Source organism: Populus euphratica, unplaced genomic scaffold (genome assembly GCF_000495115.2).
Source record: "Populus euphratica unplaced genomic scaffold, PopEup_1.0 scaffold12.1, whole genome shotgun sequence".
In the NCBI taxonomy this organism is placed as follows: domain Eukaryota; kingdom Viridiplantae; phylum Streptophyta; class Magnoliopsida; order Malpighiales; family Salicaceae; genus Populus; species Populus euphratica.
Window position 1 is genome coordinate 603,240 of NW_011499858.1, and position 20,066 is coordinate 623,305.

General features: G+C 30.5%; 1 protein-coding gene across 1 annotated transcript; it reads right to left on the reverse strand.

Moving 5' to 3' along the window:
* Positions 1-14,417: 14,417 nt before the first annotated feature.
* On the reverse strand, positions 14,418-19,230 carry LOC105123892 (UDP-galactose transporter 2-like). The gene is made up of 6 exons (XM_011023664.1): positions 19,009-19,230; positions 17,844-18,067; positions 16,802-16,986; positions 16,505-16,705; positions 15,965-16,126; positions 14,418-15,021 (listed from the first exon to the last, which is right to left on the reverse strand). The coding sequence occupies exons 2-6, from the start codon at positions 17,968-17,970 to the stop codon at positions 14,692-14,694; spliced, it is 1,005 nt and encodes a 334-aa protein (XP_011021966.1). The 5' UTR covers positions 17,971-18,067; positions 19,009-19,230; the 3' UTR covers positions 14,418-14,691.
* Between the last annotated feature and the right edge of the window lie 836 nt (positions 19,231-20,066).

Below are 20,066 nucleotides of genomic sequence, written 5' to 3' on the forward strand. Positions count from 1 at the left end.
AAAACTAATTACAGTTAAGATAACATTACTTATTTTTCTGACAATATACATTACTCGTAATGGAATACGAAATAGTAAGGAATAAAATTATATAGGGAAAGTTTAATTTTAACCAGTAGTAACATTTACATCGCTTAAAATACATGACAACTCTAACATGCTAATAATTTTTTTAAAATTTAAAAATGTTATCTAAATATTAAATTATGTTATCACTCCCAATTAAATCTACAATTAACACAAAAAAAGAAGAAGCTAAAAGATCTTAATACTTCATTTCTTGAATTCAAGGTCTCATTTGTAATTTCACTGTTTATAAAAATTTAAAATATCAAAATATCTTTGCCCTTACTATGTTGATTCTTTTATTATCAAGAGTATTTTTGTTATTTTATTGTTTAAAAACTGTGTAAAAATACAAAAACACCCCTAATTCCAAAACAAGTCTTTTCTTTTTGGAAAGCCATAGACATCACTTAACTATTGTAGTGAATAGTTGATTGTCTATGTGGCTTCAAAAGAAACCTTTTTTTTTGTTTTTTTTTTATTATTATTTTTGTTACAATCACAATCATCATTGTTACCATCATCGCAACTATTATTATTATTAATGTTATCATTATTATTATTATTATTATCACTACTACTATTAGTTTTAGTATCATCATTATTATAACAACCACCATTATTATTATTTTTGTTGTTGTTATTACTCTTAGCAATATTATTAGCAATGTTGTTGTTGTTGAAATAAAAAAAAAAACCTTAATTTGAAGGTTATATCCTCATTTTTTTTCACTTTCTTGATATTAATATGCATTTCTTGAATTTTATTTGTGAATAGGGATGCAAAACATTATTTTCAAAACCGTACTTGTTATATTCCTATTACCTATCTAATATATTCCTACTATACCTAATGACTTAATCTATTTAGATTTATATAATACATTTCATTTATATAATATTTTTGTATATTTGATTTTCTATTCCATTTTAGTTTAATAGAATTCAAAATTATATTCATTTTGAATTTATTAAAAATGTAATTTATAATTTCTTAGAATTTAGAATTATTTATTACTACTACTATGTTATTATTGAGATAACAAAAAACATAAACTTGATTCAATGGATAAAATTAAATACCATGAAAAATTTAACAAAAGGAAAAAGCAAAAAAAATCAAAAATCAAAAGAAAAATGACCAAATTAAAATTAGTATTATTCTTATTGAAAAAATCAATAAAATCATAAATCATAAATTTTTTGACAAAAAAATAAAGGAAAAAAAATCAAAAATCAAAAGTAGAAGGCCTGAATTGAAAAAATTACATGTACAAATTAGAATTGAAGAATTATATTGAAAACAAATAAAAATTTAATAAAAAAGAAAGGGACAAAGACTAAAAATAAAAACTAAAAGGGCTGAATCTGAAACCCCAACAATAATAAAAACTAGAGTTGATTTTCTGGCACAGAAAAGAGAAATGAAGAAAGAGAGAGAGAGAATAAAAAAAAGGTCATCAGAGACAAACCAGTTATCTTTAGATGTCATGTGCCACCAATAAAGAAAAATGACATGAAGAAGAATCAAATGAAATAGTAGAAGCTTATTTTCCATGATTGGGAGATGTCACCCATACTGCAAAATATGTGCAACATCTACAACGCGTTTGCGTATGCCAGCATCTTTTTTTTATTTTAAAATTATAAATTAAATGTAAATTATATTACCAGCTTCAACCAAACCAACAATTATAAATAAAAAATAAATAAAAAGACATTAATACCTTTGTTTCAATGGCTTTTTTTTTTTCTGTAAGATCATCTACACAATCTTATTGTATTAAAAAAAAAGACAACAATAACTCTACCCTACAATGTCATTTTTTTAGGTATACTTTAATTTTTTTACTATTAGTGTATATTATTTTTATATTCACAATAAATCAACCTCATTTTCTCCAAACCATTGCCAATGACAATATTCATTCTATCTTATAACAATACACCTAACCATCACTCATCAAAACCTTTGACCTCTATAGTTATACCCATTGGAACTTTCACCAAAAATCATCCAAAAATCCAAGCTTTTGTTTTTATCAAAATTATTATTGCAAGACTAGACTCTACTCGAACCATTCCATTACATAAACTAGAGAAGAATATATTGATTTCATGAGAGAAAACACATAAAAAGAATAGAATAAAAACATGATTAAAAAACAGAAAAAACTCTCCATTTCCCAAGTTATAACGGTGTTTGATATTTATATGGAGTTTTGGAACTGATTTCAAATGGATTTGTGGAAATTTTAGGTTGTGATTAAAGAGAATTTGAATCTGTTTTTTTTTTTGGATTAATTTGTTTGGGATCTCACAATTTCTAGCTTGAATCTTGATTATTCAAGGCCAAAACAATAATACTACTATGACAATCTATAATATCATATCATGTGAGAAGGAGGTGTTGTGATTGTTGAATATAAATAATAGTTGGTGAATCAGGATTGAAAAATCTAGATAGACAAAAATTTCTTTGATTTTGTTTAGGTTTATGTTAAAGCTTGCTAGCTATCAATTGAGAGAGCAAGATGAAGGTTTAAAATAATTATAGGTGTTGCCACGAGGAGAAAGAGAGGAAGAAGATGAAAATTAGATAGGGTTAGGGTTTTTTTATTATATTTTTTTATTTATATTTATACATGCATTTTAAAAAGAAATGACTCTTTAATTATTATTTTTAATGTAATAACGGTCTTGTAAATATATATTTTGAATTTTTTCTAATACCAGCTTCTAAGGAAGTAAGGTGTTACTCGTCTTCAAAATTCAAGTTGTAAGATATAATATTCAAAAACTTAGTTGTAAAGTAAAAAAAAAAATGATCAAACCATATAATATACTAGGAGTAATTTGTCCCTTTTAGTTTATAAAAAAAATAGAATTGTTTTGGGAAAAAGGTTAAGAATTCATATTAGTCCTCGAGTTTCATTGATTTTTTTATTGTAGACCTTCCCCTTTTGTTTTTTTAATATTTGTTCAATTTGGGTTTTAATCTTGAATTTTCTTTTCAATTTCACTCCAAAAAAATTAACTTAACTCTTTAATTTTGCCACCTTTCCAGTTTAATCCTTAGTTTTCAAAATTGTGCATTTTTTTGTCAATTCTCCCTAAAACCTTATTTTCCCCTTCAATTTCATCCCTTGTTGAATTAATTGAACCCTTTAATTTTATTTTTTTAATTTAATTCTTAATTTTTGAAATTATACAATTTTAACCAATTTTGCCCTTATTCTCACATTTTAATTTTCTCCAAACCATTGCCAATGACAACATTCATTCTATCTTATAACAATACACCTAATCATCACTCATCAAAACCTTTGACCTCTATAGCTATACCTATTGGAACTTTCACCAAAAATCATCCAAAAATCCAAGCTTTTGTTTTTATCAAAATTATTATTGCAAGACTAGACTCTACTCGAACCATTCCATTACATAAACTAGAGAAGAATATATTGATTTCATGAGAGAAAACACATAAAAAGAATAGAATAAAAACATGATTAAAAAACAAAAAAAACTCTCCATTTCCCAAGTTATAACGGTGTTTGATATTTATAGGGAGTTTTGGAACCGATTTCAAATGGATTTGTGGAAATTTTAGATTGTGATTAAAGAGAATTTGAATCTGTTTTTTTTTTTTTGGATTAATTTGTTTGGGATCTCACAATTTCTAGCTTGAATCTTGATTATTCAAGGCCAAAACAATAATACTACTATGACAATCTATAATATCATATCATGTGAGAAGGAGGTGTTGTGATTGTTGAATATAAATAATAGTTGGTGAATCAGGATTGAAAAATCTAGATAGACAAAAATTTCTTTGATTTTGTTTAGGTTTATGTTAAAGCTTGCTAGCTATCAATTGAGAGAGCAAGATGAAGGTTTAAAATAATTATAGGTGTTGCCACGAGGAGAAAGAGAGGAAGAAGATGAAAATTAGATAGGGTTAGGGTTTTTTTATTATATTTTTTTATTTATATTTATACATGCATTTTAAAAAGAAATGACTCTTTAATTATTATTTTTAATGTAATAACGGTCTTGTAAATATATATTTTGAATTTTTTCTAATACCAGCTTCTAAGGAAGTAAGGTGTTACTCATCTTCAAAGTTCAAGTTGTAAGATATAATATTCAAAAACTTAGTTGTAAAGTAAAAAAAAAAATGATCAAACCATATAATATACTAGGAGTAATTTGTCCCTTTTAGTTTATAAAAAAAATAGAATTGTTTTGGGAAAAAGGTTAAGAATTCATATTAGTCGTCGAGTTTCATTGATTTTTTTTTATTGTAGACCTTCCCCTTTTGTTTTTTTAATATTTGTTCAATTTGGGTTTTAATCTTGAATTTTCTTTTTAATTTCACTCCAAAAAAATTAACTTAACTCTTTAATTTTGCCACCTTTCCAGTTTAATCCTTATTTTTCAAAATTGTGCATTTTTTTGTCAATTCTCCCTAAAACCTTATTTTCCCCTTCAATTTCATCCCTTGTTGAATTAATTGAACCCTTTAATTTTATTTTTTAAAATTTAATTCTTAATTTTTAAAATTATATAATTTTAACCAATTTTGCCCTTATTCTCACATTTTTTCTTCAATTTCACGATTGATTGAATTAACTGAACCTTTTAATTTGGTTTTCTTATCCAGTTTAGTCCTTGAACTTTCAACTCTTTTAATTAAAGACAAATTAAATTTGTTTTTCTTGATTACTTTTTAATTGGGTCCATAATCACACCTAAAATTATTTCTAATTTTTTTTCATTCTTTTACTTAGTTATGGGGTTGTCAAACACATTCATCTATCTAATTTTATCCTCAATTATATGTTTTTATTCTTCTTTTTTAATATATATATATATATATTATTTTTTCTAATTTTATTTGACACACAAAATTAAATAAATAAAATGATAAAAAAATCATTAAAAAATTTAAATTGACTGAATTGATTGAAAATGAAACTTTTAAATAGACAAACCTTGTGGCGTGGAGACACTGCACAACATTTTTCTTCTTATGCAAGAGCCGTTGTTTTCAATTTTCATTAATATTGATTTTTCCTTGTAAAACATGTAACAAGGGGGGACTGACTTCAAAATGCGATACAGCTGGAGCTTCTGTTTTTTTTAATCTCGTCATAGTGGTAAGGAGCAAGGACAGGCCTCGGAGACCGACTGCCATTGCCCCTCGTGTCACTGAAAAAAAACCTCCACCAAACCCAGGTTGCGTTTTATTGTCTTCTCTGCTCTCCTTTTCCGGCGCGTGACCGCTTGACACATGCCTTTTCTTTTCTTTTCTTTTCTTTACTTTTATGCCAAAATCTCCCTATATTTTTTTTCATGGAATGCATTTACAATATATGTTGAAAAATATTGTGTATTTTATAGGCATATATATGAAAAGATTCAACAGTATTCATGTTGAAGTTTAGATTTTAAATATTTTTACAAATAAAACTAATTTGATATAGATTTGTTATCATCTCTTGAATAAAAATTATTGATATGGTTTGAATATATCAAAAACTTATGTCATGGTTTTAAATCATGATTTAGTGGACTCATCCTAGGCTTTATAATGTATTGGACTTAAATTGGGCTTTGTTAGAGGCTTTATAATTCCTTAAAAATTTTCTTATGAAATGAATGATTTTTCAATGTTTAAGTTAATAGATATATATAAAAAAATAATGTGATATAAATGAGATAAAATGTATAACAAATTTGTAAATATTCAGTATAAAAACCTCTCAATTTATATGGTGATATAAAATATTTATAGATCTTGATCATATTAGCTCATCTCAGGACTTAAAAAATTACACATCAATTGATTATTAGAAACATAGATATCTATAAATCAACCCAATAATTTAAATTGTTAGGTAAGGTTTTGGAATATACTTTATAGTATTCTCTAACAATTATATTATCTTGCACTGTTATTGGAGAAAAGTTAGCAATTATCAATAATATATTGATAAAAAATAATTATTGATAAAAAAAATAATATTCAATTATATTGAAATTGAGCGAGTGTTCAATAACCAGGAATTTTTCTAGGTGTTGGTCCAAATATTTTTAGATTAAATTACAAGAAAAAAAATGACACGAGAACGGTGTCATGCAGGCCTAGTCCAAATAGCATGGGCGAGGGCAATGTTCTCTAGGCTGAGCACAAAAGAGCTTGTAATGCTTCCCTTGATTTTTTAGGTTTAGCCTAAATATTACTGAAGTGAAGGTGATTTTTTTTTAAAAAAAAAATACCAAGCACCACCAACCTTCATAAAAATTTATCACATTGTTAAATGAACTGTAAAGTAATAAAAGACTAAAATTCTTTCACGTGATGGGAAATTTATAAATCATATCTGATGTTGTGTTGATTTATTTTCTTGCTATCCGCACCAGAGACCTGAAGACATAATAATGCTGGAATTCTAGTACCAAATGCAGTGTCCCCATTTTGGCCTCGTCAAGTCCGCCCTCCGCTCTGACTGTATAGTAATATCTCAGTGTACCCCACGCTCTGCAGCTTTGTCGTGGGGCTAAGTTCAGTATTGGAGTTAAGGATCCCCCAAGCCTCCCTTGATCATGACCGCCAGTTTGATTTCCAACGGTCTAGATCTCACTGGTGAAAAAATGAGTGACGTATTGTACTTGGAGGGACAAACGAATTATCAGTTGTTGCTGTCGGCGTCAGTATCTAGTCTGCCTCGCAGTAAATCCAGCACTCCGTTGATTGAAGTTATCTAAAATACCCCTGGTTGTTCCCAAGGCTTGTTATCAGGGTATTTCCGTAATAAAGAAAATCTCAGGTGCCTTCCTTCAGAGACGTCAGTAATAAACGTGCCGTATGTCTCCAAGGAACGCTGATCTTCCCTAACATCATTCCAATCGTTTTTTTTTTTTAATTCTTTATATTAAATAGGATAATAATTTCTTGTTACTTAGAGTCAGAAATTTTTTTATGTCCTTGCTATTTTATTTTCTCACTAGTACTCTCCATCCATAACACAACCTCGTATGTATAACTCGAGAAATTAATATGAAAAAACTCATAAATTTAAAATTTAATTTAGATTGAGTTTTGAATTAAATTAGAAAAAATATTAATTAATTTGATTTTATTAAATTCGGTCAAAATTTTATAAAGTCAACATCAATAACAAATATTATTATTTTAATAAAAATAACCAATCATAATTAATTTGATGCCCTGTAGTCGAATGATCAAATTAATCTTTAAGTAAATCATCAAATCAAGCCTTATAATGATGCTTTTTACACCTTCATTTTCTAATAGATTCTTCATAAATAATATTTTATTTTTTTAATCCTTGTCTTGGAATTTTTTTCCTTTCTTACAAGAAAAAAAGACACGTATGATTTATTTTGGTTCAAAAATCTTTAATTTATTATTAAAAATAAAAGTTTATTCATTTTCAACCCCTAAAAAGAGCAACACCTTATAATATATAGCATTAATACGTGTCATTCTGAAAAAGAATAAAAAGATAGATATTGTTGGAAAATACACACATAATTTTCTTGAGCATAAAGGCACTTCTATGAAGCTGAATATTTGAAGTGAAAGTAAAGCGTGGAAGAAGCAAAAAGCATACGTGAAAAAGTAATTCCCCAAGTAAGAACTGGAAATCAGTTTTTACAGTTATTTGGATCTTTCATCCAAAAGTTAATCTTGTTAGCGACGTGTATCTCTTACTTTTTTTTATTTGTCTTACAAAAGTCCTTCGATTGTGTAAATCTGACTACTCGCGTCCTAATCGTGACACGTATATTTTACTGCAAATGATTCAGTGTCCGTGCACATCATGCAGATCCAGACAAGATTCTTGCCACGTGTAGCACATTCAGAGCGAGTGTACATGTTCTTGGGGACCAGAAAGTACGGAAAGAGGATGAAGAAGGACAAGATAATGTAACAGTTACTTGGAAGAATGAAAGAAATTCTGGCTGTAACCATCTCTCTCTAGGTAAATGGGGCCCATCAAATACTATCATATCCTCAAAGTGGGTCCTACTATTCTAAAAAACTAATAATAATAAAAGTAAAAACTTGAATGGGCACTGAAAATGAAGAGATGGGGTTTCCTTGATGAGGATTAGCATGATGCGGGACGTTGGACCCACAGAGCTGCAATCAACACGTGCTAGTGTCCAGTTTTTGCTGACGTGTACCGGTGACTGTCGCAGAGAGGAGAAGAGTGCGTGTGTGATACGCACCATCAATCATTTTGACTGTTTTGGTCACCGACAGCTTGGCCTACCTGTCACTGTTGAGTTCCTCTAACCCTGTACATAGTTAGATCACGGGTTCGAATTCAGCTATTCCCACTTATCTTTTATTTATTTATTTTTTTCCTTCCGGTGCTTCCCCCCTCCTGTCTTTTTTTCTTTCTTTCAATAAATAAGATCCTATGATTTATTTTATATGTAAAAAAAATAAATGAAGTATTTCTCTCCACCTTATGTTATTTTTTTTTATTTGATGACCAGTCATTTTCTCACTATTGGACCTCCAATTATTTTATTGCACTTAAGTATATAAACTCTTAATATTTTTTATTTTAATAAACCAGCTTTTTTAGTGTATTAATCAAGTTCTTTAGTCGATCTTTTATTTTTTTTAAGTGTGTTTTAAAATAAGGTTATTCTTGATTAATAAATAAAAATATTTTATATTAAAATAAATCCATCAACGGTGAATCACCAAAATAACTAAAAAAATTTTATAATTAATTAAACCCACCATTGATACAATTAAATATTATCCATGGTACCAAGCAACTTGTAGCTCAGTGGCGTAAGGCATTGCTCGCCTTCTTTCGAACTTCGGTTCGAGTCCCAGTGGCAGTGGGGCTGGCGAGTGGTTTCCTTCCTATGTCTGCTGGCTCCTTTCTGTATGGTACGCCTGTCACCCCTGTGGTGCCTTACCTGTTCACTGGGTTTGCAGGATGTTCAGTGAACCGTGGGATTAGTCGTGGTGCGCGTAAGCTGGCCCGGACACCCACGTTAATATAAAAATACAGAGACGTCAGTAATAAACGTGCCGTATGTCTCCAAGGAACGCTGATCTTCCCTAACATCATTCCAATCGTTTTTTTTTTTTAATTCTTTATATTAAATAGGATAATAATTTCTTGTTACTTAGAGTCAGAAATTTTTTTATGTCCTTGCTATTTTATTTTCTCACTAGTACTCTCCATCCATAACACAACCTCGTATGTATAACTCGAGAAATTAATATGAAAAAACTCATAAATTTAAAATTTAATTTAGATTGAGTTTTGAATTAAATTAGAAAAAATATTAATTAATTTGATTTTATTAAATTCGGTCAAAATTTTATAAAGTCAACATCAATAACAAATATTATTATTTTAATAAAAATAACCAATCATAATTAATTTGATGCCCTGTAGTCGAATGATCAAATTAATCTTTAAGTAAATCATCAAATCAAGCCTTATAATGATGCTTTTTACACCTTCATTTTCTAATAGATTCTTCATAAATAATATTTTATTTTTTTAATCCTTGTCTTGGAATTTTTTTCCTTTCTTACAAGAAAAAAAGACACGTATGATTTATTTTGGTTCAAAAATCTTTAATTTATTATTAAAAATAAAAGTTTATTCATTTTCAACCCCTAAAAAGAGCAACACCTTATAATATATAGCATTAATACGTGTCATTCTGAAAAAGAATAAAAAGATAGATATTGTTGGAAAATACACACATAATTTTCTTGAGCATAAAGGCACTTCTATGAAGCTGAATATTTGAAGTGAAAGTAAAGCGTGGAAGAAGCAAAAAGCATACGTGAAAAAGTAATTCCCCAAGTAAGAACTGGAAATCAGTTTTTACAGTTATTTGGATCTTTCATCCAAAAGTTAATCTTGTTAGCGACGTGTATCTCTTACTTTTTTTTATTTGTCTTACAAAAGTCCTTCGATTGTGTAAATCTGACTACTCGCGTCCTAATCGTGACACGTATATTTTACTGCAAATGATTCAGTGTCCGTGCACATCATGCAGATCCAGACAAGATTCTTGCCACGTGTAGCACATTCAGAGCGAGTGTACATGTTCTTGGGGACCAGAAAGTACGGAAAGAGGATAAAGAAGGACAAGATAATGTAACAGTTACTTGGAAGAATGAAAGAAATTCTGGCTGTAACCATCTCTCTCTAGGTAAATGGGGCCCATCAAATACTATCATATCCTCAAAGTGGGTCCTACTATTCTAAAAAACTAATAATAATAAAAGTAAAAACTTGAATGGGCACTGAAAATGAAGAGATGGGGTTTCCTTGATGAGGATTAGCATGATGCGGGACGTTGGACCCACAGAGCTGCAATCAACACGTGCTAGTGTCCAGTTTTTGCTGACGTGTACCGGTGACTGTCGCAGAGAGGAGAAGAGTGCGTGTGTGATACGCACCATCAATCATTTTGACTGTTTTGGTCACCGACAGCTTGGCCTACCTGTCACTGTTGAGTTCCTCTAACCCTGTACATAGTTAGATCACGGGTTCGAATTCAGCTATTCCCACTTATCTTTTATTTATTTATTTTTTTCCTTCCGGTGCTTCCCCCCTCCTGTCTTTTTTTCTTTCTTTCAATAAATAAGATCCTATGATTTATTTTATATGTAAAAAAAATAAATGAAGTATTTCTCTCCACCTTATGTTATTTTTTTTTATTTGATGACCAGTCATTTTCTCACTATTGGACCTCCAATTATTTTATTGCACTTAAGTATATAAACTCTTAATATTTTTTATTTTAATAAACCAGCTTTTTTAGTGTATTAATCAAGTTCTTTAGTCGATCTTTTATTTTTTTTAAGTGTGTTTTAAAATAAAGTTATTCTTGATTAATAAATAAAAATATTTTAAATTAAAATAAATCCATCAATGGTGAATCACCAAAATAACTAAAAAAAAATTATAATTAATTAAACCCACCATTGATACAATTAAATATTATCCATGGTAGGTTTAATTAATTATAAAACACTTTTTAGCTGGTATGTAAATGACTCACGGTTGATGAAAAGGCTTTACATTTTAAGAGGATTTATTTTTAATTTGTTAGAATAATTTATTTTGATTTAAACTATTTTTATTTATTGAGAATTGTGTTGTTTTAGAGGGTAATTTTACCAAACAAATCCATATAAGATGATAAAAAAAAATAACTAATAAAAAAACATTCACATATCCAAATGAAAAGGATTAAAGTTCATATACTTGATTGACATGTCAAGGGCCAATGAAGCATGATCAAATAAAAAATAATAATGTGAGGTGGACAGGAGTACTTGATTGCATATTTTGAAAAAATCCATGTGCTAAAACAAAGAAAAAATAAATTTCATGTATTCAATTGAAAAATAGTGTAAAGTTAGCATACTAATAGTTCATTTATCTCTTCAACAAACATATTAATTCTAGTTTAATAGTATATTTTACCCCTAAACTATTAGAATTGTGGCAAAATAAGACCTCAACTGTCAATTTGTTCTCCTGTGTCCTTAAATTATTATTTTTTTGTATAAATTAAAGCATGTTGTTGAACTTTAACTATTAAATATTATTTAGTTTTGCGTTTCATAAATATTTTTTTTCTAAATTAACTATTCAGGTCATGAATATCCATAGAAATCTAAATGGTTGCTGAATTATCTCGGTGTTTTTTAAAAAAAATTCATAAAAAAATAAAATTTCTTTCTAATATAAATTTTTTCATAAAAAAATAAAATTTCTTTCTAATAAAACATTTTTTATCTTGGTATGAATGCAATACCTTATCGTAGAAGCACAACAATCTTCTTGGTCTTTCTTTGCTTTAGATATATGAGAAGTACAAAAGAAAGATGAGATTGTAAAAATAAAATAAAAGAAAGAAACCAATGCCGCACGGGAGAGAAGATGACTTTGAAACAGAGCGACCCTACCAGAATTCTTCTGGTATGAACGCGAGAGAGAGAGAGAGACAGAGAGAGAGAGAGTTTCCTCAAGCGTAATGGGAATGGACAGAAGGCCCATTTTACTCAGATTTCCTCAGCCCTCTAAATCTTGGCCTGGAGCTAGAAGTTTGTCGCACACAGGCTTGTTTATTCTTGTGCTAACAAAATAATGCGAGGAAGTTAGCATAGAAAAGCTCACCAATTCGTCGACTCTTTGTCATCTTCTAATTTTTCGAGGAAGGCTTGAAGATGGAGAACCAGGATAATTACTAGCACAGCATGGAAAGAAAAGGTTTTTGACAAGACATGACAGGCAGTTGTGCTGGGATTTTGGATATCATTTACTATTCAGTCAAAAAGTTAATTATCATGATTAAAAAAGCTTTGTAATTAAAAAAAAAAATCAAATAAGTTAGAAAACACTATATTTAATACCATTAATTATTTGATTGACAATTTATATTTATTAACAATTTGAGTCTAGGTCGTAGGAACTTCTCCTTATAGTATCTAGGGATGCAGAATATTTTTTTTTAATATATTATTTCTTCATGCTGTTTTTAAGAGGAGCTTACTGACTAGTTGTATCCTGCTACGCGGCAAGCTAGGTAAAATTTCTCTTAACATAGAAAAATTGATAGGCTGGTGCCAACATTTTTAAATTAAAAAAAATGAGATTCATATTATTTATTTAATTAGATTTAATAAACGTGATTAATTTAATGATATAATTTAAAAAATACATTATAAATAGCTTACCAAGATAATTCAAATGTTATTATAATAGGCTCCATGATAACACCAAGAAAAGCCACATATATTGTTAGAGTAATAAAACAAAAGGTAACTAATCAAAATATTATGAGATGAACATCTCATCCTTATATTTTATAATTTAATTTAATTTTAAAATAAAATTTCTAAAAAAATAAATTGAATAGAAAATGATAAATAAAAAAGCCTGAGATAACCAAAATTTCTAAAAAAATAAATTGAATAAAAAATGATAAATAAAAAAGCCTGAGATAACTCAGGTCATTATTAAAATTAGTAAAAAAATTTATATAAAGCAAATTAAAAAAATAACAAAGTCCAGTATTCAATTAAATAAATGTTTAAGGATAAAACTAAAAAAATATAAGATTAAAAAAAACAAACAAGCAAACTCATGCGAATTTCATAAATCTAAATTAATTTTTTAAATTTGCATTCATTAAAATCTAAACCCGAACTTAATTTTCAACAGATTAAATGTGAAGAAATAACAAAATAAAGGGTTGTTTTTATTTTTTGCAAAGTAGAAATCAAGGAGAAGAGAGAGAGAGAAAAAGGTTGCACGCAGAATCCATTTGAAACACGCGTTGAACCTGGATAAAGAGGAAGCTAAGACTAATCTAACATCACCATGGAAGCCGCAGTATAATCATCGCATGATATCCGTCTCATGTGATGCATAAAGAACATAGAGATATTTTACATGCTATCACATGCAAGTCATATACAAGCTAATTTTTTCTTGATAATATTTATATCAAGTCAATTATCAAACAACCCCTTCAAAAACCACATTATTAAAAAAAAAAACCAAAAAAATTCCTAGACCAAACCTATAAAGTTTGAATGTATCATTTAAATGATGATTAAGTAATTTTATAATAAAGATGTAAAGACCTTATTACCCCGTCTAATTTGTCAATAATTTTTTGACAATTTAAATAAGATTATTTTACTCCTTATACAAGGCTTAATAATTTTGAAAGGGCAAAATCACCACTTGACTTTTATAATTCAGATTAAATTAACTCTTGATTCGTAGTGTTTAGGCTGAGCGTGCGTGCGTGTGATGCCAAACATAAAAGCAATAAAAAGATGATTAGCTAGGGCCAGACAATTAACAGGAGGAGTGTCCTGTCACTACTGCTATTGAAAGATGCACCCCATCCAATCATTAACAATTCCATTATTCTATAATAGGAAACTTGATGTCAAATCATGGTCTGCCTACAAATCCGTTCCAGAATTTGCTCTACTGGTCATCACTTTGCCAAGCATCCATAACCAAAAGCTTTAAATGCAAACAGTTTAGACACAAGAAGGGATCTCTCCCCCAATCCGAACAAACCCATCATAATATCGTTCAAGCACATGCACGAGGGCACCGGCTATCATCAATATCTCTTATTTTTAGTATTAACCAGCAACCAGAGATTTAAAAGAATTAGCATCTAGGTTAGCGATTGACAGTGTATCAATATCTGCTTCTGTGGTTCAAGGGTGAATGTGGTATGTGAGCGCCGTCATAAGCAGCGAATCTACAGCGTAGATGCACAAAAGAGAGACCAAAAAGAGAGTGAAAGCTTTGATTATATCAAGGAAATAAATTACTATAGCAGATGATTGTGGACAACGTAACTTTGGGGAGTTAGCATCCCACTCGACAGCATCCTTTACCTGAATTAATTCAAGAACAAGAAAACAATCTATGATGAAAAAATTTAGTCATGGACTATGATCTCCATGTGTAAAGAGTTCCTGAAATCAGCTGATATAAAATGCTTAGTGCACACTTGTCCGTTTCCTCTTTTCTTTTCCAACCTTTGACTGAAACCCTAAACCTTCTCATCCACCTCGGTGGATTCTGGTAACCCATCATGTTTTTGTGGTTTGTTGCCATTTATTGATAGGCTTCGACGCTCCTTCCCTCCGGGCTTAGATGAGGCATTGCCATACCAGATCATTCCTATTACTGCAATGATCATACCTATAACTACATGAAGATTGAGACCCTCTTTCCCAAATAAAATAAATCCCAAGATCAGGACAAGAATTGTCTTCATATGTCCAAGCACTTGGAATGACACAGCACTAAACCTGCCAATGCAAATGAATTGGCTGAGGTTTGTCCCTACCGCGATGCTGCACGACAGGAGTATGAACAACTGTAGGAAACAAAGAGCAAGTCAAATCATTTCAAGTAAAAACAACCGGCCACAAGCACCCATTCATCTTGAAAAGCTAGTCAGACTACTGAGCTTTTGAACATAACCATAATAGTTAAATAACAAGCATTCAGCAAGGTATACTTTAGTATCCACAAAGCAAGTATCTATGCAATCATTTAATATCCAAAACACAGTCACGCCAAATCCACACCCTAAAATGTAGAGGGCATGAATAGGTGCACATTAGATATATTATTATACTACATTATATCAAAAATAACATTCAACAACTAGAAGGTGAGTGCCTTTCTCATGTTTTCTAGAAATAACAGGAATGTCATAACTAGAAGTATGAACTTGTACAGTTCAAGTGTGAAGACATAAAACATTCCTCCAAGACATAGAACATTCCTCCATGCTGTTTCTAATCTCTGACCAATTATTGTTAGGGATTACAAGATGTTCATTTTCTTTCCTTATAGGCACTTCACCATATTGCTTACACGCTACAAAATTATCATTGTATCATTAAGATTGTTATGCATTCAGCCCATGCACCAATATTTTCCCAATATTTTCCCTTCGGGCTCGACTATAAAATTGAGTCCCCATGTCAGTTTAAACCATCCTCAACTTGACCCATCATAACCCTTTGTCATTCCACATAGTACTTATCTGGGTATAAGCTAGATGCTTACACTTTCCTTTTGGGGAAACAATGATATAAGCATATACTCAGCCACTGTTTAAAGGCATACATGAGTTGCTCTTTTCATGGTCTTGTCGTAATCAATCACTGGCTAGAACCCTCTGTGGGTCCTCTGATGGACTAACTGGGTGAATTATGCTAGCTTAAAGTTCTCAATTTCAGAGAAAATTTATGAAATTAAAGCACAACTCAAATACCATTTCAAAACCAGAAAACATAATGACAACTTACAATGGATGTGATACTGTAGGCATAGGAATCAACTCTATTGTTTGTCAACCAATAGTCCAAAAAGGGCCCTACTACAAGCAGAGATGCAGCTTGTGCTGGAGCAGTGTGCCCCAATAAGTTGAAAGATCCTAGAGAATACCTCCGTTGAAGGAAGTGTACGTACTGCAGAATGTGAAATCCCAACAATGTTTAACAAAATATTGTATGCAAACAAAGATTAGAAATGGACAGAAACTAAGATTTGGAAGAATCAACAACACCTAAAACACTCTGTACTGGAAGTTACCAAGACAATTAACATGCCCCAACTGCACCCGTATTAGCATAAGATGGTGCAGGTTAAAAACTTGTTCTGAATTGACTAATTTATCTAATGAATGCAGTTAAATATATCCTCATAAATATGAAAGGAAAGGTACATGCTAGAGGAAACTGTACTTGTCCTGTCATAGAATCAATTTTGAATTTAGCACTCTAAGCCTATTTCAGTTTTTAATGCCAATCATATGCAATATCATGGTCTAAAACAGAGTTACTTACATACTGCTGCAGGGAAGTGCTCCAAACTGCTATTACAGCAGCTATAAATCCTTTGGCATTAACGCTCACATCCGTAACAGTACACACTGCCACACCAAGGAGAACTACTAGTATGCTAAGCTTTGTGTCCCTTGAATACCGCACATTGTCCAAGACAACTTCCAGAAAACAAGATACTGGGATCATACTCAGCTTTGCGATCTGACAATAAATTATAAAAAAATAATGTAAAATTGTAACTTCTAAAATTGTCACAGTAGAGAACAAACAAACAGGTAGAAATACTTTGAAACTGACCTGATAAAATCCAACTGAGTTCCACATCAAACTCACATTCATTCCAACAATAGAACAGTTTGCAAACAAAACGAACTTCAGAAGATCAGGCAGTGGTAGATGGGAAGGCTGGATATAACCCAACCACCTAAGGACAACAGTTAACAATGTTGTTGTGGCAAAATGCAGACCAGTTAATGTTGTAGCTGCAAGAAAGCATTAAATTAAAAAATCAGGCTTGACGCAAATATTGAAGTTCTCAGGAGCTCTGCATTCTCCTCACTCCATGGTGAAATTCATAATTAAGTTCTTCATATTTCATAAGGAATGAATCCGAGTGAATTTTCCAGTTTTACAACTTGAACCACAGGAAATAAACAATGTTCAATCTGATTTCAATGATTAGTTAAATGAACAGGAATAAATCAGTGAGTAGAGAAGATTGTGCTGTTATTAACTTAATCATTGTTTTTTTTTTTTTAATAAATAACTTACTTATTTTTTTTAGAAGACTTAAGCTGTATAATGTACAATACTAGAAACTGGTAAAAATATGTTCAATTCTATGTGTACATTTACTAAAAGGAGGAATTGCGGCACAAATGCACAATGTGAGCAACTTGACTGGACTCCATTCTTATGTTTCAGGAAATTATTAATTATGAACAAAGTATGTAACACAGTGTGATTCTAACATTTATCCCAGATTAGGTCCACATGATGGTATTACATTTTACAACAAAACTCACTTAAAGTAGGTAATAAAGCACGGGAATCCAGTATAAATTCTAATACAGTTATGTAAAAGTAGCCAGCAGAAATGATATAGTGATGCCTGGCTTCCTATCCCTGCACAATTGATACATGCATGCGTTCATTCTACCTTCTTTGAGACCAATAAGAATATAATGTTATGCATTCTAAAGAAAGCATGACCAAGACCAAGACCAGCAAGCCTTGTCCTAAGCACTTGGCTTAAACTACAAAACATGCAATCAGTTTGATAAAGCAAAAGTCAGACAATGAAAAAAATATTTTGGATAGGTTGTCACAAGGAGCATACCAAAACTAAAACCATATGTAGCCATCAGGGCCTTATTGACCAGGATGATTCCAACAGATGTGACAACATTGAACAGCCATGAGGCTGCATCATCAGCCGCCTTCCTATCAGCCTTTGTTGAAGACATTTTCTTCTATGACTTCCAATTATCAGCAGAATCTTCACTGGCCGCTCTTCATGAGAGAAAATACTATAATTGGAAGGTTAAAAGCTATGTGCAGTATCTGTGCTCAAGTACAAAAAAAAGAAAAATTAATTAGTTACGCCATGACATAATAGCATAAGAACGGAAACTGGTAGTTTGAACTGAAAACACAAATTGTAGATGAAAAAAAAATGCAGTGTGAGCACCCCACAACTATCCAAAGAAATGATGTGAATCAAATTAGTCATTCAATTAAAGCTAAAATGTATGAGCTATCGAAAACATTTTCATGGACACCCCTATATTAATCCATGAACTATAGGTTTTTGGTTTGAGACCCCAGTTGGAGTTTCCAATCCAAACACTCAATGAATAAGGTGGTCGCTTTACAAAATTTTTTTTTCTCTAGTTAATTCAAAGGAACCACTAAGGTGTGTGCATAAATAAGCCCACGACTACAACGTGATGCTCATTCTAACAGCCGATCCAGCACACTAATGTTGCCATTTCAAGCCGTCGATATACGTCCAATAAAACGTAACGCAACATAATGTAATGGAAGAAGAAATCACGCATCGACTCAAATCTACTGTAGTATTACATTACATCAAGTTTCATCATGATCTACTTCAGAACTATAAATACCATTTTAGATTTCATGTGAACTAAGGTGCCTTAATCAAGCAGAGTATTGAAGAGACCAATATCCGTCAAATTTACTGTTAAATCAAGCAGAGTACTGAAGAGAACCCGACAAAGTCATCGATTTTTAAATATCAAAACAAAAACAGATCAAAATCATAACAGCCCAGACACTTAAAATAATCCCATTTTCAATTTCAGTGAATAAAACCCCAGATTGAAGCAAAACAAAATCACAAAATTGAAGCAGATCCAACCAAATTCAATCACAGATCAAAAGGTCAGGCTAAAAATTACTAAAAAGGAAAGCAAGTCAGGTCAAACAAATCCAATCATGCCGATCATTACAAGGACCAGAATGAAGTAATTGGAATGTACCTGGAAAAGAAAAAGGCTTTCCGGGAAGGAATTGAGACTTCTCCCGGGAAACAAACGGAAAAACCGACAAATTTAGTTTCAGAGTTTAGAGAGGAGGGGGGGAGTGTGTGAGTAATAAAAATGGGCTTTTGGCCTTGAGGGAAATCATCAATATTTAAAGAAATTCTACCGAGAGAGAAAGAGTGTTTTCATAAAGGGAATTAAAAATCATCGGTTTAATTTCTTTCGTTTTCCGAGGCAAGACCTACAAACCAAAAAAACAACTCGTAATTTAGAGAGAAAGAGACTGTTTTCATAAAGGGAATTAAAAATCATCAGTTTAATTTCTTTCGTTTTCCGAGACAAAACCTACAAACCAAAAAAACAACTCGTAATTTTTAATTAATTAACAAAAAAATAAAATAGAAGCAGTCCTTCCGTTTTTATTTCTGTTCGTGGTCATGAAATACGTACCTTAGATACAGTATTCCATACGAAAATATCATGTGTGTTAAATGAAATTGCCATGTTAATCAAAATCGAGTCAGAATTCGTGATTCACACGTACCTCATAGCATTAGAAATCTTGAATATTTACACTTGAAGTCGTGGCCGAGTAGAGGAAGAAATTTTATTTTTTTTCACTTTGATTTTGATTTTTTTTTATGCACGCTTTTTATTCCAGCATTACTTTATTTGCTCATTAGGTTTCAGGGTTTTGTATTTTTAAAGATTAGTTATGATATGTGGAAGTTAATTCAAACATTTTAAGTAAAAAAATCTTGAATATTTTACTTTTTTTTATAATTACTAATGAGTAATTTTTGGGAATTATTAGAGATTAATTTAAATATTACCAGCTAATATTTTGCTTTTCTTTTTTATTTAATTTGTGCATCCAAATATTTTTTATGATATATATTATATGGTCAGTTGAAGTAAAAATTGAACATTGTTCAGGACAGAAAATATTGAGATGGAGATTTATTTTTTTTCCTTGCCATGATGGGAGGAAGGGAATATTCTTCTCTTTATTTTTTTCGACTCCAGTAATAATTGCCATATCAGTTGCTGGTCAA

Coding starts and splice junctions, on each gene's coding strand:
- LOC105123892 (XM_011023664.1), bottom strand. CDS start 17,970: ATGTCTTCAACAAAGGCTGATAGGAAGGCGGCTGATGATGCAGCCTCA. Junction 16,127..16,504: donor GCACTTCCCTGCAGCAGTAT/GTAAGTAACTCT, acceptor CACATTCTGCAG/TACGTACACTTCCTTCAACG. Junction 15,022..15,964: donor CCTACAGTATCACATCCATT/GTAAGTTGTCAT, acceptor TGTTTCCTACAG/TTGTTCATACTCCTGTCGTG.